Genomic DNA, 20,951 nt, shown 5'->3' on the forward strand with positions numbered 1-20,951 from the left:
ATGTACCGCTTTCCCGCCTCTGATTGGCTAGAAGGGCTCTCCTCCGATTGGTTATTTGATTTGGCCGTGAAACGTCATCTCTCTCGTTTCACGGCCAAATCAAATAACCAATCGGAGGAGATCCCGTCTAGCCAATCAGAGGCGGGAAAGGCGGTACCTTCCTCTACAATTCTACGAAAAGAAATATCTAGGAAGTGAAACGGCAGCAATAGCCTCCTGCGCTTTACCCAACCTGCCCAGCATCAACAACCCAGACCAAAGCCTGTTAATCAGCAGCCAAAGTCGGCTCCTCAGTCAAATCCCGATCATCTAAGAGTAAACGTCATGACAATAAACCCACACCATAAATATAACATCCAATGTGCGCTCTTAACATCGCTACATTAAATGTCTGTGGTGTTAAATCTGTTGTTTCCAGACAGCTAAAAATCGATTACCTGTTAAAAACAAATTTCGATATCATATGCACTCAAGAAATGAGAATAACCTCTGATGATGAAGATAAGAATGTGTCTGATTTATGGTCCAAGGGTACAAGTATAATTTCAATAGGCGAAAGCAGCGCAGACGGTGTCGGGATTTTCTTTAAAAATCATGATGTCACTATAATCAAAAGAAGAGACATCATACCTGGTAGACTTGTGATGGTAGATGTTTTTTTTATAAAGGTGTAAAATACCGAATAATTAATGTGTATACTGCCCCAGAGCGTACTAAGAAAGTTCAGCTCTTTAAGAGGCTTAGGACCCTTCTGTCTGTTGGTTATAATGTTTTATTATGTGGAGATTTCAACACGGTCACTTCTGTAAATGACAAGTGTAGCACCGTACCTTTTAATTTGTCTACTGAAGGGAAACTTCTAAAAGAAATAACTGAGGATTTTAAATTAATAGATGTATGTCGATCACTTAATCCATCAGGTTTTGAATTTACCAGATTCGACTCCAAAACAAAAACACGTATCGACAGAATTTATGTCTCATCGAATTTTAAAGTTTATCATTACTCAACGATCCTAAATAACTTCTCTGACCACCTCCTTGTTAAAACATCTGTGTCTTCTGAACCCTCAGTAAACAGAGGTTTCTGGAAATTAAACACACAGTGCTTAAAACATAATCATATTGTAGAAGAATTGAAAAGTGAAATACATAAAATAACTCAATTAAATATCATAACCAAATCTAATATTAAACTATGGGAAATATTAAAACATAGATTAAAAGACTTTTTCAAATTTAAATGTAGAGAATTAAATAAGCTTTAAAATGTAAAATATGATTCATCAGTTAAACAATACATACAGTTAAAACAGAAAAAACAAAGAAACTCAATAGAAGATGACACTACATCTGTCTTAAAGACAGATATTGATAAGTTAAATAATGAATTGTTATATGTAAAGATACTGAAATAGAAAATAGAGGGAATTTGATATACGCACTCAATTCAGGACAAAAACAAACTCAAAGGAAATTTATAGATGGAGATGTATTTCATGATGAAAAAAAGAAAAGAGAGGTGGTTAGAGAATTATGTGCAACGTCCTATAAAAAAAATCCACATGTATTCAGGATGTGTTAAATTACTGTTGAAGACTGTACCCAGGTTCTCCTCAGTTAACCTTGATGTTTTAATAGGAGAGATAAAAAGGGATGAGGTAGTTCAGGCTATCCAGCAACTCAATGTTGGAAAGAGCCCTGGACCTGATGGTCTCCCTACTGAATTGTATCAGTTATTCTTAGATGATGTGTTAGATCTCCTGACATCTATGTTCAACGAAGGTTTACACAGTGGTGTCTTTGGTGACTCTTTTTATGAAGGTGTGTTATGTTTATTATATAAGAAAGGGGACGAGACTGATATTAATAATTACCGACACTTAACTATTATGAATACAGACTATAAAATATTAGCTAAGATAATAATGAATAGACTAAATGATATATTAGATGTTATTATTGAAAAAGAACAAACGTGCAATCAAAGGACGCTAATGTGGGATAACCTGTGCACTTTGAGGGAGCTCTTACACAAGAGTGACTTTTATATCATTGGATTAGATCAAAAGAAAGCCTGTGACTATGTATGTAGAGAGTATTTGTGGTCTGTGATGAAAGCTTATGCTTTCCCAAATGCATTTATTCATATGATCAAGTGTTTGTATTTAAAATCAAATGTGTGTATAAACTTAAATGGTGTTTTAACTGAACCCTTTAAAGTGGAAAGAGGGGTAAAACAAGGCTGTCCACTGAGTGCCGCTTTATATGTTTTGGCAATAAGCCCGTTAATTAAATCTATTAATTCTGATCCACTAATAGCGGGCAAAAATGTAAATAACAACCTTAATGTAAAAGCCATGGCATATGCCGATGACGTCACAGTCATAATTAGAAATCAGTTAGAAATGGATGTATTATGTAACCATTTGAGTTTATACGAATTGGCCTCTGGAGCCAAGTTAAATCACATGAGGACTGAGGGAGTTTGGATCGGATCTGAAAGAAAAAAAACCTGATTTAAATATTCAAATAAAACAAGAAATTAAAATACTTGGTATAACCTTTTGTAACAATAACTGCAGTGAACATAACTGGAATGACAAACTGACTACAGTAGTAGAAGAAGTCAAAAAGTGGCAAAATAAAAACACTAATTATAAATCAAGAATCAACATTATCAAAACGCATATCCTATCCAAACTCCTATTTCTAGCACACATCTTTCCTCCTCCCCCCACCATTGTTAGAAAACTAAATAAACAGTGTGTAAACTTGGTCTGGGGCCACTACTAGAGAGGTCACAAAACGCGAGCTTTTATTTAAAGGCAGAGAACATGGTGGTCTGGGTGCTGTCGACCTGAGTTTTCGGCTAACTGTTGCCTTTATTAAAAATGTGTCAGCTGGTATCTCTAGACGAGCTCTCTGGGTTGGAAACACTAAAAACTGGGACAAAAACATGGCAGGGCAAGACAAGGCCCTTATTATAAATTAATTTATGCTGATTTCATAGCTGAATATATTAACCTACAAATAAACTGGACTAGTGACTCAAGTAAGACAATATTTAATAAAATAAATAATTATAAATATGGTGGAATTATTAAATATAAAAACGTCCCAGAAAATGGATCAATAAATATAATTAAATTATTAAACAATAAAAAATACGCAGGGAATCTTAGAGATGTCCGCTGGCTCATGTCCGTAGGCAGACTTCCTGTTAGAGCTGTTGTCTCATGGAGTTGCTATGTTACAACCAAACAATGTCCCATGATTTATTGTGACGAAGATGAAACCCAGCAACATCTCTTAATGGACTGTTACAGGGCCCAGGCTGTTTGGTCTGTCTTGCAGGGCCATGGCCTAGTTTTTGATCTGAGCTATGGTTCTGTTATGTACGGTCTCCTGGAAGACACGATGCCTCCAAGAAAAAAAGAACTGTTCCAGTTGATCATCAGCATCGTATGTTTTAAACTGTGGAAGACCAGATGTATTGTGATCATTAAACAGACTGTTATTGACTGTGACATGGTCGTGAAGCAAGTTCTGACAGACCTCAAAAGGAGGAGGACTTTGGACAGGGCTCAGAGCCTCCCCTGGAACCTTCTAGACTTTGAACCTCCAGTCTGAACTGAACCCCTTGCTTCTTGTGGAATATGCACGTTGGCACTGGTAGCACTTTATATTTAGAAACTATATTGTATTGTGATGTATGTTTGATATGTGAATCTCTTTACACTTTAGATGTCAGCCTTCAATTCGGCGGTGTGCTTTCCATTAATATAAATCTGCACGCACTCATCACACTGTTGGGTTGACTTCGTTTACTTCTGTTGGTGGTAAAAACGATCATAACAGACTAGCCGACAGCATTCTTTGTTTGAACAAATCTTCCTCAGTGTCTTCCTCTTTTCACCTGAATACCATCAACATTAACACTGTTTGTACTGAGAATGTAAACCATTGATATACATGTGGTGTCTTTGGTATTTATGGAAAGTTGACCTGATCAAATTCACTTTATAACAGTGAGGATTAAAGAGTTAAAGCAGAGATGGGCTTTATTTTCATATATATGACCTCTGAATGTTTAAATCATAATTTGACTCACTCAGTGAATGCCAGTCATTGTAAAGTCAAAAGTCATTTTCTAATTCACAGTAAAAAACAAACTGATTCAAAGTGGGATTTCTTTTTGTACTTTTTATTTACATAAGTGCAAAAAACAAATAAGCATCAAAATGGAGTCTCTTGATCCAAAACGTCCCAGACCCCCTGACAGAGGTCTGAGTGAAGCCCTGAGTGTCATTGTGCAAAAGTCAAATACATCACTGACAGGATATGAATAAAATGTGATATATTATTACAGACAAACTCATCACACAGAGCTTTAAATGCAGACAGATATGGCACAGATGAGCTATACATGGTATACAAGGTAGACATGCTTCTCAGCATTATTTCAGTAAAGTCAACACAGTGCAGATTTCACATTAAAGTGTTGGGGAGTCTCACAGCGACACCTGGTGGACTAAATAAGGAGTGTCACATTGAAGAGTGGCTTTGTGTGGACTAACTGTCCTCTCCTCCTGGACCACATCAGTCCACTTCTCAGGTCTTTACTCTGGCCTCCTCCTGTTGGTTTATAAAGCACTGAATGGTTTAGAGCCTGAGTACATTTCTGATCTGCTGCTCCATTACTAACCATCCAGAGCTCTCACATGGTCTGGTTCAGGTCTGCTGGCTGTCCCCACAGTCCAAACTAAAGACACTTCAGCTGTTATGATCCACATATCTGGAACTAACTCAGAAAACTGGAGGTGTGCGTCTCAGCTCTTTTAAAGGGATAGTTCAGATTTATTATAAGTGGGGCTACTGATCCACAGTCAGTGTGTTACCTACAGTAGATGGAGGTCGGCACGTCCCCAGTTTGGAGAAGCAGGCAGGAGCACCACCACAGATGCTAAGCAATGTCTCACTGCTGCAACATGTGTTTCAGCCACCTTAAAAATCAATATCTCCCTGAGGACATTAGAATTTGTTATGAGTGGAAATCTTGTTTGAAAGGCAGAGAGTGACTGAATACAAAACCAGTACAGCTGCTGTCAGTCCCAGTCCACAGTAGAGGCCCATTCTTCCCCGACTCTCTGGTTGTGGTCGACTTGCTGTTGGAGAAAGATCTCTTCCTCCACTTGTTGTGTTTGGTGTCTGAGGTTCAGGTCGATCCCTCCCTGCTGTAAAGAGACCAAACAAATCTGTGTCATTCATGTGAAGAAAAACAATTCACTATAAAAGAAAGTGTAAGTGTAAGTGTAAGGATTGTGGATTGTAGAAGTCGACAACACGTCTCCTCTCAGGTTCTTATTCATCTAGAAAATCTGCTGAATTGAACCTGTTAATAAAGTTTCACTGAATCAACTTACCAGTGACATTGAGCCGACATGTAGCAGAGTTCCTCCCATACTTTGTGAGCACATCACACATATACAGTCCTGAGTCGTCAGTCCTGAGTCTGGACACATGAAGTCTGAGTCGTCCCTCTCTGAGGACGTCTTTGTCACACTGGACTCGTCCTGTAAACTGTTCATCCTGAGACTCTGGGACCTCAACACCTCCATGTAGACGAAACAGGACTGAGGCTCTGAGATCAGTTAACAGTTCACAGTAGATATAAAGGGAGTGGAGGGAGCTGCCAGTTTTAGTCGTGAACATCCACTCAAGCGTGATGTTGTGGTTCTCCTGTGCCTGATAGGAGGTCTGTGTCACATTGACTACAAATGTTCCTGTTGAGGAGACAGAGAGGGAAAGTGAGGAGCAGACAAAGTGACAACTTTAACATGTGAGCCTTTGAACTCCATCTATAGATGTTTGTGTGGAGAGATTGACTGATTGACTGAATAACAGTGTGCTCTTATTTACAACAAAGCTGGAAGGCTGCAAAACTAAAGAGCTGAAAGATACCACAGGTAATACATGATAGCAAAAATCAACAGTCTGACAGTGTGTTTAGTCTTTAGTGTTTGTGGATAATAAAGTGAAGGTGTAAACTAACCACAGACACAGGAGGTCAGGTTGATGAGCAGCAGGATGATGCACATCATCTTCTCCCTGTGAGAGGAGACAGAGGTGAAGAGTCACAAACACATGACATCAAAGTTCACTTATTACAGGTGACACAGAGACAATCTACAGTCTGTCTTTAGTCATCACAATACTCCTTTGTATTTATTATCCTGATTATCACACACAACTGATGGACACCAGGCATCAGCACTAAAAACTATGTCAACTACAACCACAGCAATGGAAAGCTTATTTGTTCTCCTGCACACATGTAGGCCTGACTTTTCAAAGAACAAAAGCTGCAGTAATATATTTCTGACACAAGATTGCGCCAACACTAAATAAGTTTAGTGTGATTACCAGCACCTGAATGTGAGTTGTTGGTGACTGACTTAAAATAAACTTAATGTGTTCTGCACAGACAGCATCAGTGGTAGGACTTAATAAGTGATGCACAAAAAAGTTAACAGAGGAGCCCTGTAGAGTGCAAAGTACAGAATGTTGTGTGAATACGAGCCAGGAGTGCAGAAAATCCTAAAGTGTGAACCTGCAGCTCAGATAAACATGTTCCATGAGTCAATGTGCCTGCATATAAAGGAAAGAGAATCAAAGTGCAAATAAAGCTGTCAAGTGAATTCTATGAAATGAAAATAAATGCTGTGCTCCCTTATAAACAATAGACAAGAGAAAATATTCAAAGTTCAAGACAAATAGAAAGTGTGTCTCTTTCCTAAATGTTGCAGCTGTTGTTTAAAGTCACATAGAGGAGCTTTTTAGGTGGATCAGCTTTTAGGATGATCTGTCTTCAATCAATCACACTGACATTTATTGCAGTATTTAACGTTAAAGCCAGCTATTCAGCATGCAGCACTCACACACCTCTGTTTTTTATATTTTCTCTATTAAAGTTAAAAACACATTAAAAACAAGTCGTCTTTAAACAGCCAGGTTTGTCAAACTAACGTTAGTTATGGTCTTTATCTTGTTTTACGGCATTCAAAGGCGGATAATTAAATACACACATCACATCAATATTATATCTGACAGTTTATGGATAAGACTATAATCACAAGTCTTAACAGGTGTAACGTGAAGCTAACAGCTACTGCTCCGTTTGAACTATGAATAAATGACAAAGTTGGGTAACTAGCTTAAAGTAGTGAAACACATAAACTTACCATTAACGTCCATCCGGGCTGCCGTAGTGAAGGTGAGTGAAGCCGAGCTAGTCTGTGATGTGAACATGAGAAGACCCGGGAGAAAGACTGAGGACTGTGGGCTGTGGTGCTCTCCAGCTGTGGTGCTCTCCAGCTGTGGTGCTCTCCAGCTGTGGTGCTCTCTGTCTGGTGCTCACTGAGTGACTGAGGTTTTGGGACTGTGCAGTTCGCCTCTTACGTCATCACGTTTTACTACGTCTGGGCTCCTTTTCAACGCAAACCACAGACTGGTTTCCCTGGTTACATTGTTCATCTTTTTTCTTCTCTCGAAGCAACCAACACCGAACTTTCTGGAACAGATTTCATTTAGCCTAACTGTATTTTTATTTTAGGCTATTTACAGTCAATAAAGGCATTTCATATGACATCTGAATACAGATTACAGATGAGAAAATAACTTAATAATGTGACGTGGTGTTTTTCTACAACCACAGGAAAAAAATGTAGCCTAAGAAAATGTGAGACAAAAAAGGCGAAACATATTTTGGGATTTTTATCCTTATAAGAAACAAAACTGTAAACTCTTTAATCCTCACTGTTATAAAGTGAATTTGATCAGGTCAACTTTCCATAAATACCAAAGACACCACATGTATATCAATGGTTTACATTCTCAGTACAAACAGTGTTAATGTTGATGGTATTCAGGTGAAAAGAGGAAGAAAGTGATGAAGAGTTGTCGGAGAGCACTCATCTAGTTTAGCCACTGGCGCCATCCTGTGGCAGAGACATGTTACGCCCCACCCTTAGGTGGCCCTATGGGGCAAACAAGACTCCAACACTGACCCACAATAATCAGTGGGATTTATTAAAATGGAAACAAGCAAACAAGAGAACAAAAATCCCAGAGTGAGAGGCAGCAGGACCAGCAGTCCACACACCACAGGCCTCTCTCCTCTGCTGCAGGCACAGGAGCTCTTCAGCACCTCCTCCATGGCAGGTGTGCTGCACCTCGTTAACTAATTCAGTTATCTGTCTGCTATGTGTTTGTAACTTCATCAGCTCAACTCGTGACAGACTCAATCAGCTGAGAGACTTTTAGTCACTTTGTATTTATGAAGATAATAATCCTTCAATAAGTCTAATCAAGGGGCGGCACGGTGGTGTGGTGGTTAGCACTCTCGCCTCACAGCAAGAGGGTTGCCAGTTCGATCCCGGGCGTGGGAGCCCTTCTGTGCGGAGTTTGCATGTTCCCCCCGTGTCAGCGTGGGTTCTCTCCGGGCACTCCGGCTTCCTCCCACAGTCCAAAGACATGCAGATTGGGGACTAGGTTAATTGATTGGTGTGAATGGTTGTTTGTCTCTATGTGTCAGCCCTGCGATAGACTGGCGACCTGTCCAGGGTGTACCCTGCCTCTCGTCCGATGACAGCTGGGATAGGCTCCAGCCCCCCCGCGACCCTCAAGAGGATGAAGCGGTTAGAAAATGGATGAATGAATGAAGTCTAATCAAATCATCTTTACAGTGAAACATAAAGAAAAGTATTCAACTTGATTAGATTAGTGGAGAGCAGAGAGTTTCCCATCATGCACTGTGGTCGGTGGAGAGAAGCTGCTTGTGAAAAGTGCAGCTGCCTTCACTTTATGATTTTAATATGAAGACTCAGAGAGATTTAGAGGAAGACTTCAACTAACACTCACAACATGAACCAATGAGGGACTTTAATGCCACACCGGGACTCTGTGTTGTAAAACCGCACTATGTGAGGCGTTGCCCTACCTATGAAAGATACACTACATGAATATGTTTCTTGTGTGATCAGAAAACAGAGGGCGTGAATGAATGTACGTTGTGAATGTTGTGAAAGTAGGGAAGTAGGGAAAATTAAAATTAAAATACTCTCACTTTGACATGGCTGTTAGAGATGGCAACAAGTTAAATTACTTGTAATGAAAAATTTGTTTAAATACTTTACTCTCAAAAAGAACCACTGTTGGCAGTTAGTCACCAAGAGCAGCCACTAGGACTAACCATAGACAGTCAATACGACTTACAAGCTTACTGGTACTTTCGCTTTCTCGACTGCAAGTTGCAACCATCATCATTTTTACAGTAGCGCCCTCAGGAGTGACGTGAGAAGCGTTGGATACTTTAAATCGTCTGGTCTGGGGTTGTTCTATATAGGTAAAGGAGCAGAGGGTGGTGGCCTCCATCAGTCAGCCCCCTCTCTAGGGTCTAGGGGCAACTGAAGAAAGGGAGGCCTCTGTAATGTAATTTGACTTTTAATTTATTGAACTGAATTTAAAGAGGACGACAAAGAGGGGAAAGAAAGATTTTATTTTATTTATATATCTGTTTTCTGTCTCTTTTTTTCCAACTTCCAACTGCTCCATCTATCCATCTGCACCCATGACTCTTCCCTCTCAAAACACACACCAACAAACACAAAATGCCACTCAATGCCATCAACATACACTATATCAATGTGCCTGTATTTGTCTTTTGTGTTAATTGTTATTTTACACGTCCTGACTCCCACATAGTGTTCGTCCTGTCATCCCTTTCACTGGTTTTGTGCCTGCATCACCTCATAAAATAAAAAGGATAGTTTAAGTTGTAACAATACATCATATAAAATTATTGTTTGTTGATCAATCAATCAGTTTTATTTATAAAGCCCAATATCACAAATCACAATTTGCCTCACAGGGCTTTACAGCATACGACCTCCCTCTGTCCTTTGGACCCTCACAGCAGATAAGGAAAAAACTGATTGATTGATTGATAAAATGGTAGTTTAGCCTAACTGTTATTAATTCAATCAGTGGCTTCACAACAGCCAACTCAGGTGTAATCTGCAAAATAATTACTAACTATCGGTATGGCTGCCAGAGAGATAAACTGGGATAAAGTTTCTCTCTGAGTTATAGTGGAGAAAAATATTAAGAATAATATATTTGATTAGAATCAAACAATAAAATAAAAACAGAACTGTGCATCTAGAAGTAACACACAGACTTGACTAAATATATATATCTTAGTTACTTTCTACAGTCATAAAGTATTAATTGTTTGTTTTATAACCATAATATTTATCCTTCTATGTCAATGTTTTTATTTTTCCTCGTAGTTTTCTCATATTGATGATGTCACTTCAGATCAATAAAAGTTAAAAACAGAAACTCAGTTAGTCTAATAATAGTAGGTGAGTCTATGTGGTGATGCAGTTCAGGGTGGAGCCGCGATCTGGTGCAAAGTGTTTTGTCTGGTAACCTTGGTGATAGTTTTTCTGACATCAAGTTGGACCAATGAGAGCGCAGGAAAAAAATGCGTGAGAGGGCAGAACTTCCGTTTCAGGCAGACATTAACAAACACACATGGGCCTGATGGGCGTGACATAACACATGTAACAACTGAAGAAATGACTAATGTTACAGTCACTGATAATCAAACACACACACAGAGACACAGAGACACGGGTAAGTTGACTGTTTTACAGTAGAAGAGCTGAAGTCTTACAGTTTAAATCTCATATGATTATTTGAAATTAATTTTGTAGTTTTTTGTAATTAATTTTGGGAACAGGTAGATGTCACTGTGACATACCAACAGTTTTGTATCCACTTATTTTATGTATATTTTGTGTATACTACTAAAAAAGAAAACCTAAAAACTTTCACTTTGGGTCAATAAATCAAAGCCATGGACAAACTGTTCTGACGTCACCACAGACGGAAACAGATATTTTCTGTTTCAAATTTAAGACATTTTAAGACTTTTAAGGACCTGTAAACGTCCTGTAGTCAAACATAATGTTAATCTGTTATTTTAGGAACCAGACTGCAGCTACAGTAGTTTGGAAAACAACAATATGGCACATTAACTGTTTCTCAGAGCACAAATGAGACAACAACCAGCACAACAACTGTGACCTTCTGTGTCTTTCACTTGCTCTTTCTCTTGTCTGTACTGTTATTTCCTGCTGTCTGTTGTGGTGACGAGGCGCCATTTTGGCTGCTGCTGCACTGGCGAGCCACACAGCCGCACACCGGCCACAGTCATAATAATTAATTGCATTTAATTTTCTCTTTTTACTGTCCATCCATCCATTTTCTAACCACTTATCCTCTTGGGGGGTGAGCCTATCCCAGCTGACATTGGGTGAGAGGCAGGGTACACCTATATGACGGATGCATGGATGGATGCATGGATGGATGGATGCATGCTCTGGGACTGGACGAACAAAAGCACATGGCAACAAATGGCGGATCATGAACAAAAACCCCTGTTTTGATTTAGGGAAAATTTATCACGCTTTAGCTCTACATTCATACGGGAAGCAAACACCGCACTTCTGGGTGAAAGTCCAGGTTTTTTTTTAACACATCCACCACCCCCACGCTGTCCAGCAGCATACCATACCACCGAGACCGGTGCCATCTGGCCACAGCATGAACAGACGCCTCTTTTGGCATCAGTGTCTGAAGCCGAAATCAATGACAAATGACTTTGGAATGAGAATGGCTGACATAACTCTGGTTGCTTTATGCTGAAGATGGAGAACCCTAACCCTTTTTTTAAAAAAATAAATAAATACAGAAATAAGTATTAATAAAATGAAATAAATTCACTACCTGACAGGCTATTTAGTTTCAGTTTTTCCCAATATATCTCACAGGCCTGTTTAGATAGACCTACACATGAATAGGTTCACTAGTTAGCAGATAGTTTCTTAAGAAAATCTCATTGATAGCTTGATTTTGTGTCAAAATGTGTCGAATAACAGAAATAATTATTACTATTGCTCCAGGTTTATATAGACACCAGTAGCAATAATAGTTATTACGATCATGATGCAGTTCACAAACAAAAAAATCTTAATCAGTAAGTGATGCAGCTAATCATCAGAGATCTGTTGATGTATTGCAGTGATAGGAAAAAGACACGTTGAAGTGAGTCTGCAGGTATATCTGATACAAAAAGCAGGATTGCACTAAGCCAACAGATGGTGGGCGATCATGACAGTTTGGGCTGAAAGTGAACAAGAAGAGGTGCGTTACATTACAACCCCGCCTGCTTGCTCCCCTGATGGCAGTGTCCCCCCCAATAATGCTCCGTGTAACACTGCAAAAACTGCTCAGAAATGGCCCAAGGAACATGATAAAGAGCTCAAGGCACTGACCTGGCCACCAAGGTCTCCACATCTCAATTTGATCAAGCACCCGTGGGATAGGGCCTATATACTGGTACCCCATTCGCAACCCACAGGGCTCAAAGGATCCACCGCCCCGGTGCCAAACACCACAGGACACCCCCAGACGTCCTGTATGACTTAACGGGTCAGAGGCAGGTCAGATCCAAAGAGGGCCCACAGTGGATTGGTGGTACCGGCACGTCCCATGAGCTCTCAATCAGATTGGGATGATGGGGAATTCTGAGGCCAGGTCAACGTCTCTGTCACATTCCTCGCACCATTCCTGAGCAGTTCTTGTAGCATGACATGGTGCATTGTCCTGCTGGGGGGGTCACTGCCACAAGCATTGCCATGATGGGGTGTACTTGGTGCACAGTGGTGTTTGGGTGGGTCGTGCATGTCAAGTGGCACTCACCAGGACCAAAGGTTTCCCCGCAGAACATCACACTGTAACATGGTGATCAATGTTATTCACGCCACCTGTCAGTGGTTTTATTGTATTGTGTTTCTGGGTGCTTTATGATTAGGCCACCACGCTGGTTTGTGTGGAAACATGGATATCTTTACAGGAGCAATGGTACATTTTTATTTTGGACTTACAGAATTAATTTGTATTATTACATAAAGGAATTATTCCTTCATCATTAACAGCACTTGAACTAATATTTTATTCATATATATTTAATGTGGACCTTTAAGTTGCTATTTTGTGTCCCTTCACGCGAGACAGTAACTATGGTTCCTACCTGACATTGTTTTGCAGGGGACAGATATTGGTGTGACACATTCACATGCTGCAGTGGAGTGCAGCTGGGTGTTCTTTGGGGCTTTTGGGACTTTTTTTCAATATTGGTTGACTGATAGTGATTAAAATATGATGACTGTGAATCACAAAGCTATAAAGTTTAATCACTTTGGCAAAATGTTTTATTCAAAACTGGCGTCTTTAAAAAAAAATGTATGTACTTCCTGCATTTCTAAATGAGACAATCTTGTACAAAAATATGTAAAAATGCTGTAAAATCAGAAAGGCCCTGTGTCTTTATGAATATCTGTGTACCTTAATGCCTAAATGACCACTTGTATTTTGTTTTAATTAATTAAATTAAATTTTAATTGTATTTATTTTTTGTGTCTTTCATTATTTTCTATTTCTGTCCTGTAGTTAGCTCAGTTATTTTAACAAAGTAACCTGTATTCAGATGTCATATGAAGTGCCTTTTTGACTGTAAATAGCCTAAAAAATAAATAGATTTAAATAATAAACAAACACTGTGGGCTCTGGGGTCTGTTGGCTGTGACACAGCAGGTATTTTACCATTTCACGTTTGGTTTTATGCTGAGTGTGATGACAGTAAAGCAGACTCTGGTTCCAAAATCAGAAAAATAAGGCTACTTTACATGAATCATACATGTATAAATAAACATTAAGTCATAGCCTTCTAAAGAGTCGCTCTGTGAATCATTGCTCTTGTAGGAGCCGGCAGTCAAATAAAATTCTGCTGGCTGATGTAACAGTGAAAGCTGTAAAGGCAGTTTTAATTTTCTGTTGTGAATGTTCACAGAAAGACCCAGAAAATTCCAGAAAGATGGTGAAAGGTGTTCGTTGCTTCGACAGAAGAAAAAAAGAGAAAACAATGTAACCAGTGGAACCGGTCTGTGGTTTGCAATGGAAAGTCCAGCCCCCCCGCGACCCTCAAGAGGATGAAGCGGTTAGAAGATGAATGAATGAATGAATGAGTAGCCCATAGGCTACGTGGTGGAACGAGATGACGTAGGAGGCGTAACTTCATAGACGTAACTAACCGACATGATTTGACATGCTGCACACAGTCCCACACCTCAGTCACTCAGTGAGCACCAGACGGAGAGCACCACAGCTGGAGAGCACCACAGCTGGAGAGCCCCACAGCTGGAGAGCCCCACAGCTGGAGAGCACCACAGCCGGAGAGCATCACAGCTGGAGAGCACCACAGCCGGAGAGCATCACAGCTGGAGAGCATCACAGCTGGAGAGCACCACAGCCGGAGAGCACCACAGCTGGAGAGCACCACAGCCCGCAGTCCTCAGTCTTTCTCCCGGGTCTTCTCATGTTCACATCACAGACTTCATGCTTGGCTTCACTCACCTTCACTACGGCAGCCCGGATGGAGGTTTATGTGTTCCGTAAACTGTCAGGTGAATTGAACTGAGTGGTTATATTCAGTGTGGCTTTTCTGTAACTTTTAAATCAGATATAATATTGATGTGATGTGTGTATTTAATTATCCGCCTTTGAATGCCGTAAAACAAGATAAAGACCATAACTAACGTTAGTTTGACAAACCTGGCTGTTTAAAGACGACTTGTTTTTAATGTGTTTTTAACTTTAATAGAGAAAATATAAAAAACAGAGAGGTGTGTGAGTGCTGCATGCTGAATAGCTGGCTTTAACGTTAAATACTGCAATAAATGTCAGTGTGATTGATTGAAGACAGATCATCCTAAAAGCTGATCCACCTAAAAAGCTCCTCTATGTGACTTTAAACAACAGCTGCAACATTTTGGAAAGAGACACACTTTCTATTTGTCTTGAACTTTGAATATTTTCTCTTGTCTATTGTTTATAAGGGACCACAGCATTTATTTTCATTTCATAGAATTCACTTGACAGCTTTATTTGCACTTTGATTCTCTTTCCTTTATATGCAGGCACATTGACTCATGGAACATGTTTATCTGAGCTGCAGGTTCACACTTTAGGATTTTCTGCACTCCTGCCTCATATTCACACAACATCCTGTACTTTGCACTCTACAGGGCTCCTCTGTTAACTTTTTTGTGCATCACTTATTAAGTCCTACCACTGATGCTGTCTGTGCAGAACACATTAAGTTTATTTTAAGTCAGTCACCAACAACTCACATTCAGGTGCTGGTAATCACACTAAACTTATTTAGTGTTGGCGCAATCTTGTGTCAGCAATATATTACTGCAGCTTTTGTTCTTTGAAAAGTCAGGCCTACATGTGTGCAGGAGAACAAATAAGCTTTCCATTGCTGTGGTTGTAGTTGACATAGTTTTTAGTGCTGATGCCTGGTGTCCATCAGTTGTGTGTGATAATCAGGATAATAAATACAAAGGAGTATTGTGATGACTAAAGACAGACTGTAGATTGTCTCTGTGTCACCTGGAATAAGTGAACTTTGATGTCATGTGTTTGTGACTCTTCACCTCTGTCTCCTCTCACAGGGAGAAGATGATGTGCATCATCCTGCTGCTCATCAACCTGACCTCCTGTGTCTGTGGTTAGTTTACACCTTCACTTTATTATCCACAAACACTAAAGACTAAACACACTGTCAGACTGTTGATTTTTGCTATCATGTATTACATGTGGTATCTTTCAGCTCTTTAGTTTTGCAGCCTTCCAGCTTTGTTGTAAATAAGAGCACACTGTTATTCAGTCAATCAGTCAAACTCTCCACACAAACATCTATAGATGGAGTTTAAAGGCTCACATGTTAAAGTTGTCACTTTGTCTGCTCCTCACTTTCCCTCTCAGCATTTATTTTCATTTAAACTCTTGTGTTACCTACGCGTCCAGAATTGCAGTACTTTTCTTCCAGGGTCAAACTGACCCGGTTTTATTTGGCTGTTTATAAAGCATAAATAATAAATTACCATCCAATGATGTGTTTCATTTTTTGCATGTGTGTGTGTGTGTTTGTGTGTTTTATGAGTTTATGTCTAAAAACAAGCAGATTTTTTTAAAATTATTTTTATAGTCAAGTTCAGCGTGACATATGATGATGGATTATCAAAGACTGGTACCTGTCAAAGTTTTTTCAGAAAATTGTTTTGAAACCATGTTTTTATTTTTTAAATGGCAGCCAATAATGACACCTGCTGCCCTCCCGGGTCAAATTGACTAGGTTTTATTTGGCTGTTTATTAAGCATAAAGAATAAATTATCATCCAATGATGCGTTTCATTTTGTGTGTGTGTGTGTGTGTGTGTGTGTGTGTGTGAGAGAGAGAGAGAGAATGTGTATCTGTGTGTATTTTTGTGTGTGTATGTGTAAAAACGATCATAAATTCTGAATTATTTCATCTGTAGATAGGTTAGAGATTGAGAGTGACATATGTTGATGGATTATCAGAGACTGGTACATGTCAAAGATTTGTCAGAAAATTGCTTTGAAACCATTTTTATTTTTAGAATGCAGCCAATAATGACACCATCAACTTGACCAGGCTTGATTTGGCTGTTTATTAAGTTAGTCATTGTCCAATTATTTGTTCCGTTTTTTGCATGTGTGTATATGTGGTGTGTGTGTGAGTGTTAAGGGAGAGGTGTGTGTGGTGTGTGTGTGTGTCCATCTACTGGAAAGCACAATGGTGTGACCCATTTTATAACCTGGTCAAATTGACCCAGGAAGGCTCAAGTTGTTTCTTGCTTCAGTAGAACACCCACAATTCAATCAAAAGTTGTGACAATAAATTGTATTTGCAAAGGGCGTCACAGGGTACCACCCATGTAAGTTTGGTGCATGTAGATGAAAAAACACCATTTTTATTATGATAAAGCAACTGTAGAACTCTGGTCAAATGGACCTGAGGATAACAGGAGGGTTTTAATAGAATTCACTTGACAGCTTTATTTGCACTTTGATTCTCTTTCCTTTATATGCAGGCACATTGACTCATGGAACATGTTTATCTGAGCTGCAGGTTCACACTTTAGGATTTTCTGCACTCCTGGCTCGTATTCACACAACATCCATCCTAAAGCTTAAAGTAGCTCCTAACTGGTTGAGTAAAGAGAAACTCCTGATAATAAGGAGTCAGTCCTGACTTGAACATGTTTTTGGTGTTTGACCTTTTAGCACTCAAACTGTGTCGTCAGTCTGTGAGAAGTCAGAGACAGTCCAGAGGACTCCTCAGTCACCAACAAGTCCCATTCACCTGCTGCTAGGAGAGCACTCATTGACTTTAACCACTGGCGCCATCTTGTGGCAGAAATATGTTACTGCAGCTTTTGTTCTTTGAAAAGTCAGGCCTACATGTGTGCAGGAGAACAAATAAGCTTTCCATTGCTGTGGTTGTAGTTGACATAGTTTTTAGTGCTGATGCCTGGTGTCCATCAGTTGTGTGTGATAATCAGGATAATAAATACAAAGGAGTATTGTGATGACTAAAGACAGACTGTAGATTGTCTCTGTGTCACCTGGAATAAGTGAACTTTGATGTCATGTGTTTGTGACTCTTCACCTCTGTCTCCTCTCACAGGGAGAAGATGATGTGCATCATCCTGCTGCTCATCAACCTGACCTCCTGTGTCTGTGGTTAGTTTACACCTTCATTTTATTATCCACAAACACTAAAGACTAAACACACTGTCAGACTGTTGATTTTTGCTATCATGTATTACCTGTGGTATCTTTCAGCTCTTTAGTTTTGCAGCCTTCCAGCTTTGTTGTAAATAAGAGCACACTGTTATTCAGTCAATCAGTCAAACTCTCCACACAAACATCTATAGATGGAGTTCAAAGGCTCACATGTTAAAGTTGTCACTTTGTCTGCTCCTCACTTTCCCTCTCTGTCTCCTCAACAGGAACATTTGTAGTCAATGTGACACAGACCTCCTATCAGGCAGAGGAGAACCACAACATCACACTTGAGTGGATGTTCACGACTAAAACTAACAGCTCCCTCCACTCCCTTTATATCTACTGTCAACTGTTAACTGATCTCAGAGCCTCAGTCCTGTTTCGTCTACATGGAGGTGTTGAGGTCCCAGAGTCTCAGGATGAACAGTTTACAGGACGAGTCCAGTGTGACAAAGACGTCCTCAGAGAGGGACGACTCAGACTTCATGTGTCCAGACTCAGGACTAATGACTCAGGACTGTATATGTGTGATGTGTCCACACATTATGGTGGGAGCACTGCTACATGTCGGCTCAATGTCACTGGTAAGTTGATTCAGTAACTCAGTAAAGACTAACTGTGAGTTCCAGTACCAACACAGTATACTGGAAAATGATGTGTCCCAACACATGGTATGTCAAATGCAGTTTGCCAGAAACACCAGGATGCTCCACTGTGTCAGGTCACATTTCACAGTGCATGCTTTTCCAGGCTATTCTGACCCACAATCCTGTGCACAGTGGAAGACACCTCACAATGACTGATTTATAAGCAGATGGCATTTTGCTCATTGACAGCGAGCAGCAACCCCACAGCAAGCGGGGGTTGAATTTTTTTTATTCACCTGTGTATATTTTATTTAGACTCAAAGTTAAGCTCATTTAAGGGCTGAGAAGCTTGAAGCACAGAATGTTTAGATTTTTGATGTTGTAGCACAAGGTTAGATATTTAAATCAGTTACTCAAACATTAAAGTACTTTTAGTAGGTTTTGTCTGGCTGAATTTCTGCTCACAGTTGTATCAAGTAAAACTTCACTTTCATCTTTAATATTCAGATTCAGCTTCAGAATACTTTATTAATCCCGGGGGGAAACTGTTTTTGTTCCAATGCTCCGTGCAAAGTAGAAATAGAAATACAGCATGAATGGAAACAAGAGATAAAGATGAAGATATAAATAAGATACTAAAATAGACAATGAAATAAATAAAATAAAATATTAAAGTAGACAATAAAATAAAATAAATAATAAAATAGTAAAGCAGACAATCTGAAATATATACAATATACAATACAATAATATGCACGTCTTAGCTCAGTGAGGTAGTGAACCAATCACATAATGGTGCTGACTTGTTTCCTGTTTCACTGTTTCAGTAATGATTGTGCTTCAGTCACTTACATTTTACAATCTGTCCTTTGCAGCAGCTGCTGATGAGCCCAGACCTCAGAGACCAACAGAGAGTCCACAACCAGAGGATTGGGTGATGATCGTCTTCGTTGTTAGCCTAATACCCACAGCTCTAGTGTATCTCTGTGTTGGATTCTGCTTAGCCTGTCGTTGTTTTAGAATATGTCGGGAGAAGAGTCCTCTAAGCCACACATAAATCCATGTGATGGATGCACTCAATCCAGACTGTAACCAGAAAGACACTTTCGGTGTGATACTTTTGGAACTGAAGGTACCCCTCAGACATGGTACCTAGACCCTCTTGTTTCCACTGCAAACAGTCACTCACTGTATTTCCTCCTTTATCAGTCTGCACCTGGTTTATCGTCCACAGAACAGGCTGCAGTGAGAGTCTCTCTCTATGGGATATTTAAAAACAGCAGCTTTGTGCATTTAGTCCTTCTCAGGCAAGCTCAGGGGTTTAGTGTTGCTGTAGCCCACAGGAACAACACTCTGCAACGCTTTTTTTTTCTTCTCCAAGTGAGGATTAGAATATCTACAGTTCACATAACCTGGCTGAAATTAATTTATATAAACGCTTGAAGATCCACTCATTACTAAAAGTGTGTGTCATATACAAACTAAAGTGATGGTCAAAGTTGTCACAGTGAAATTTAAGGTGTGCTGATGGATTCACGTCATCAACTCATGCATTGAGTAACATTACAAGTTAACGTTCCACCTTAAAAGTCTCCGGCAGTCGGCCCAGTGAATGAAGTTATTTGTTCTCAGACTCCAGCTGCTGTGAGAGGCAGCAAAACATCCTTTCATTTTATAGTTACAGTTTACTAATAAAACTCTCCACAGTATGAACAGTGGTTACATGAGCCTCAAAACCAGACACAACTCAGCCCTGAGCAGAGTGACCGTCCTCTACTGACCAATCAGACTGCAGTGTTCACAGCTCCACCTTTTAGTAGCACATCTGTGTGCTAGCTACCCCAACAGTATTTCTATGAATTGGTGTTCATGTTTCTTTGGGTTTGTTTCATCAAGTTATTCCACCAGAAATAACTAATGTCAGTGTAAACAATGTTTATCATTCAGACTCAGCTGTAGGAGGTTTCAGTCAATGATCTCTCTGTTCTCCCTCCAGCTGTTGTCAGTCATCAGTATTATAATGCATATTGTCACAATACACTGCCTTTATTAATGCACAGTTTATAATGTGTACATGTTGTAAATGAAGAGATATGTTGTTAGGACTCTTCTGTGTGTACATTTTTAATAGCAGATGCTAAACATTGATGAAGAACTAACAGAGTTCATCAACAACAAATACATAGGCTATGATTGTGTGAGTGTGACCTCTACGACTGATGTCATGACCTGTGGCTGATGGATGAATGAGTGTGAAAGTTTTTATTCGTTTTGATTCCAAAATGATTCACAGTTTTTCTTAATTGCTTAAACACAAAAATCAGAACTTAAAGTACAATGTGCATGATCCTTGACTTATGTACCAAATCACTAAACCACTTCTGCTGAACTTCAAACACACACATCTACTTTACACACAGCTCTCAGTTCCCTTTTCACCCCTCTTCTCAAAACACTCCACACAAGTCTCTATATTTTCAACACTCTTTTCCAATACAAATCTCACTGTTTTCACATGGAACACACAACCAGTCAAAGTGCTAAACACTCAAGTCTGTTGAGCAATTTGCAATCAGAG

The 20,951-nt window shown here is 39.6% G+C and overlaps 2 protein-coding genes across 2 annotated transcripts in view; one reads left to right on the plus strand and one right to left on the minus strand.

The window, feature by feature from the left end:
• LOC144459924 (uncharacterized) overlaps positions 1 to 20,951 on the plus strand; it is a 55,547-nt gene that overhangs the window by 33,831 nt on the left and 765 nt on the right. The window contains exon 4 of the mRNA XM_078164757.1: positions 19,249 to 19,351. Coding sequence (XP_078020883.1) covers positions 19,249 to 19,351 — 103 coding nt within the window. The remainder of the gene's footprint in view (positions 1 to 19,248; positions 19,352 to 20,951) is intronic.
• On the minus strand, positions 4,251 to 7,309 carry LOC144459885 (uncharacterized). The gene is made up of 4 exons (XM_078164685.1): positions 7,244 to 7,309; positions 6,055 to 6,110; positions 5,426 to 5,785; positions 4,251 to 5,236 (listed from the first exon to the last, which is right to left on the minus strand). The coding sequence occupies exons 2-4, from the start codon at positions 6,101 to 6,103 to the stop codon at positions 5,034 to 5,036; spliced, it is 612 nt and encodes a 203-aa protein (XP_078020811.1). The 5' UTR covers positions 6,104 to 6,110; positions 7,244 to 7,309; the 3' UTR covers positions 4,251 to 5,033.

This window comes from Epinephelus lanceolatus, chromosome 22, assembly GCF_041903045.1.
Source record: "Epinephelus lanceolatus isolate andai-2023 chromosome 22, ASM4190304v1, whole genome shotgun sequence".
In the NCBI taxonomy this organism is placed as follows: domain Eukaryota; kingdom Metazoa; phylum Chordata; class Actinopteri; order Perciformes; family Serranidae; genus Epinephelus; species Epinephelus lanceolatus.

Excerpts from the sequence above, each read along its gene's own strand:
- LOC144459885 (XM_078164685.1), bottom strand. The coding sequence starts at position 6,103 with ATGATGTGCATCATCCTGCTGCTCATCAACCTGACCTCCTGTGTCTGT. Across the intron at positions 5,786-6,054 it reads CCTGACCTCCTGTGTCTGTG|GAACATTTGTAGTCAATGTG; the intron begins GTTAGTTTACAC and ends TCTCCTCAACAG. Across the intron at positions 5,237-5,425 it reads ATGTCGGCTCAATGTCACTG|CAGGGAGGGATCGACCTGAA; the intron begins GTAAGTTGATTC and ends GTCTCTTTACAG.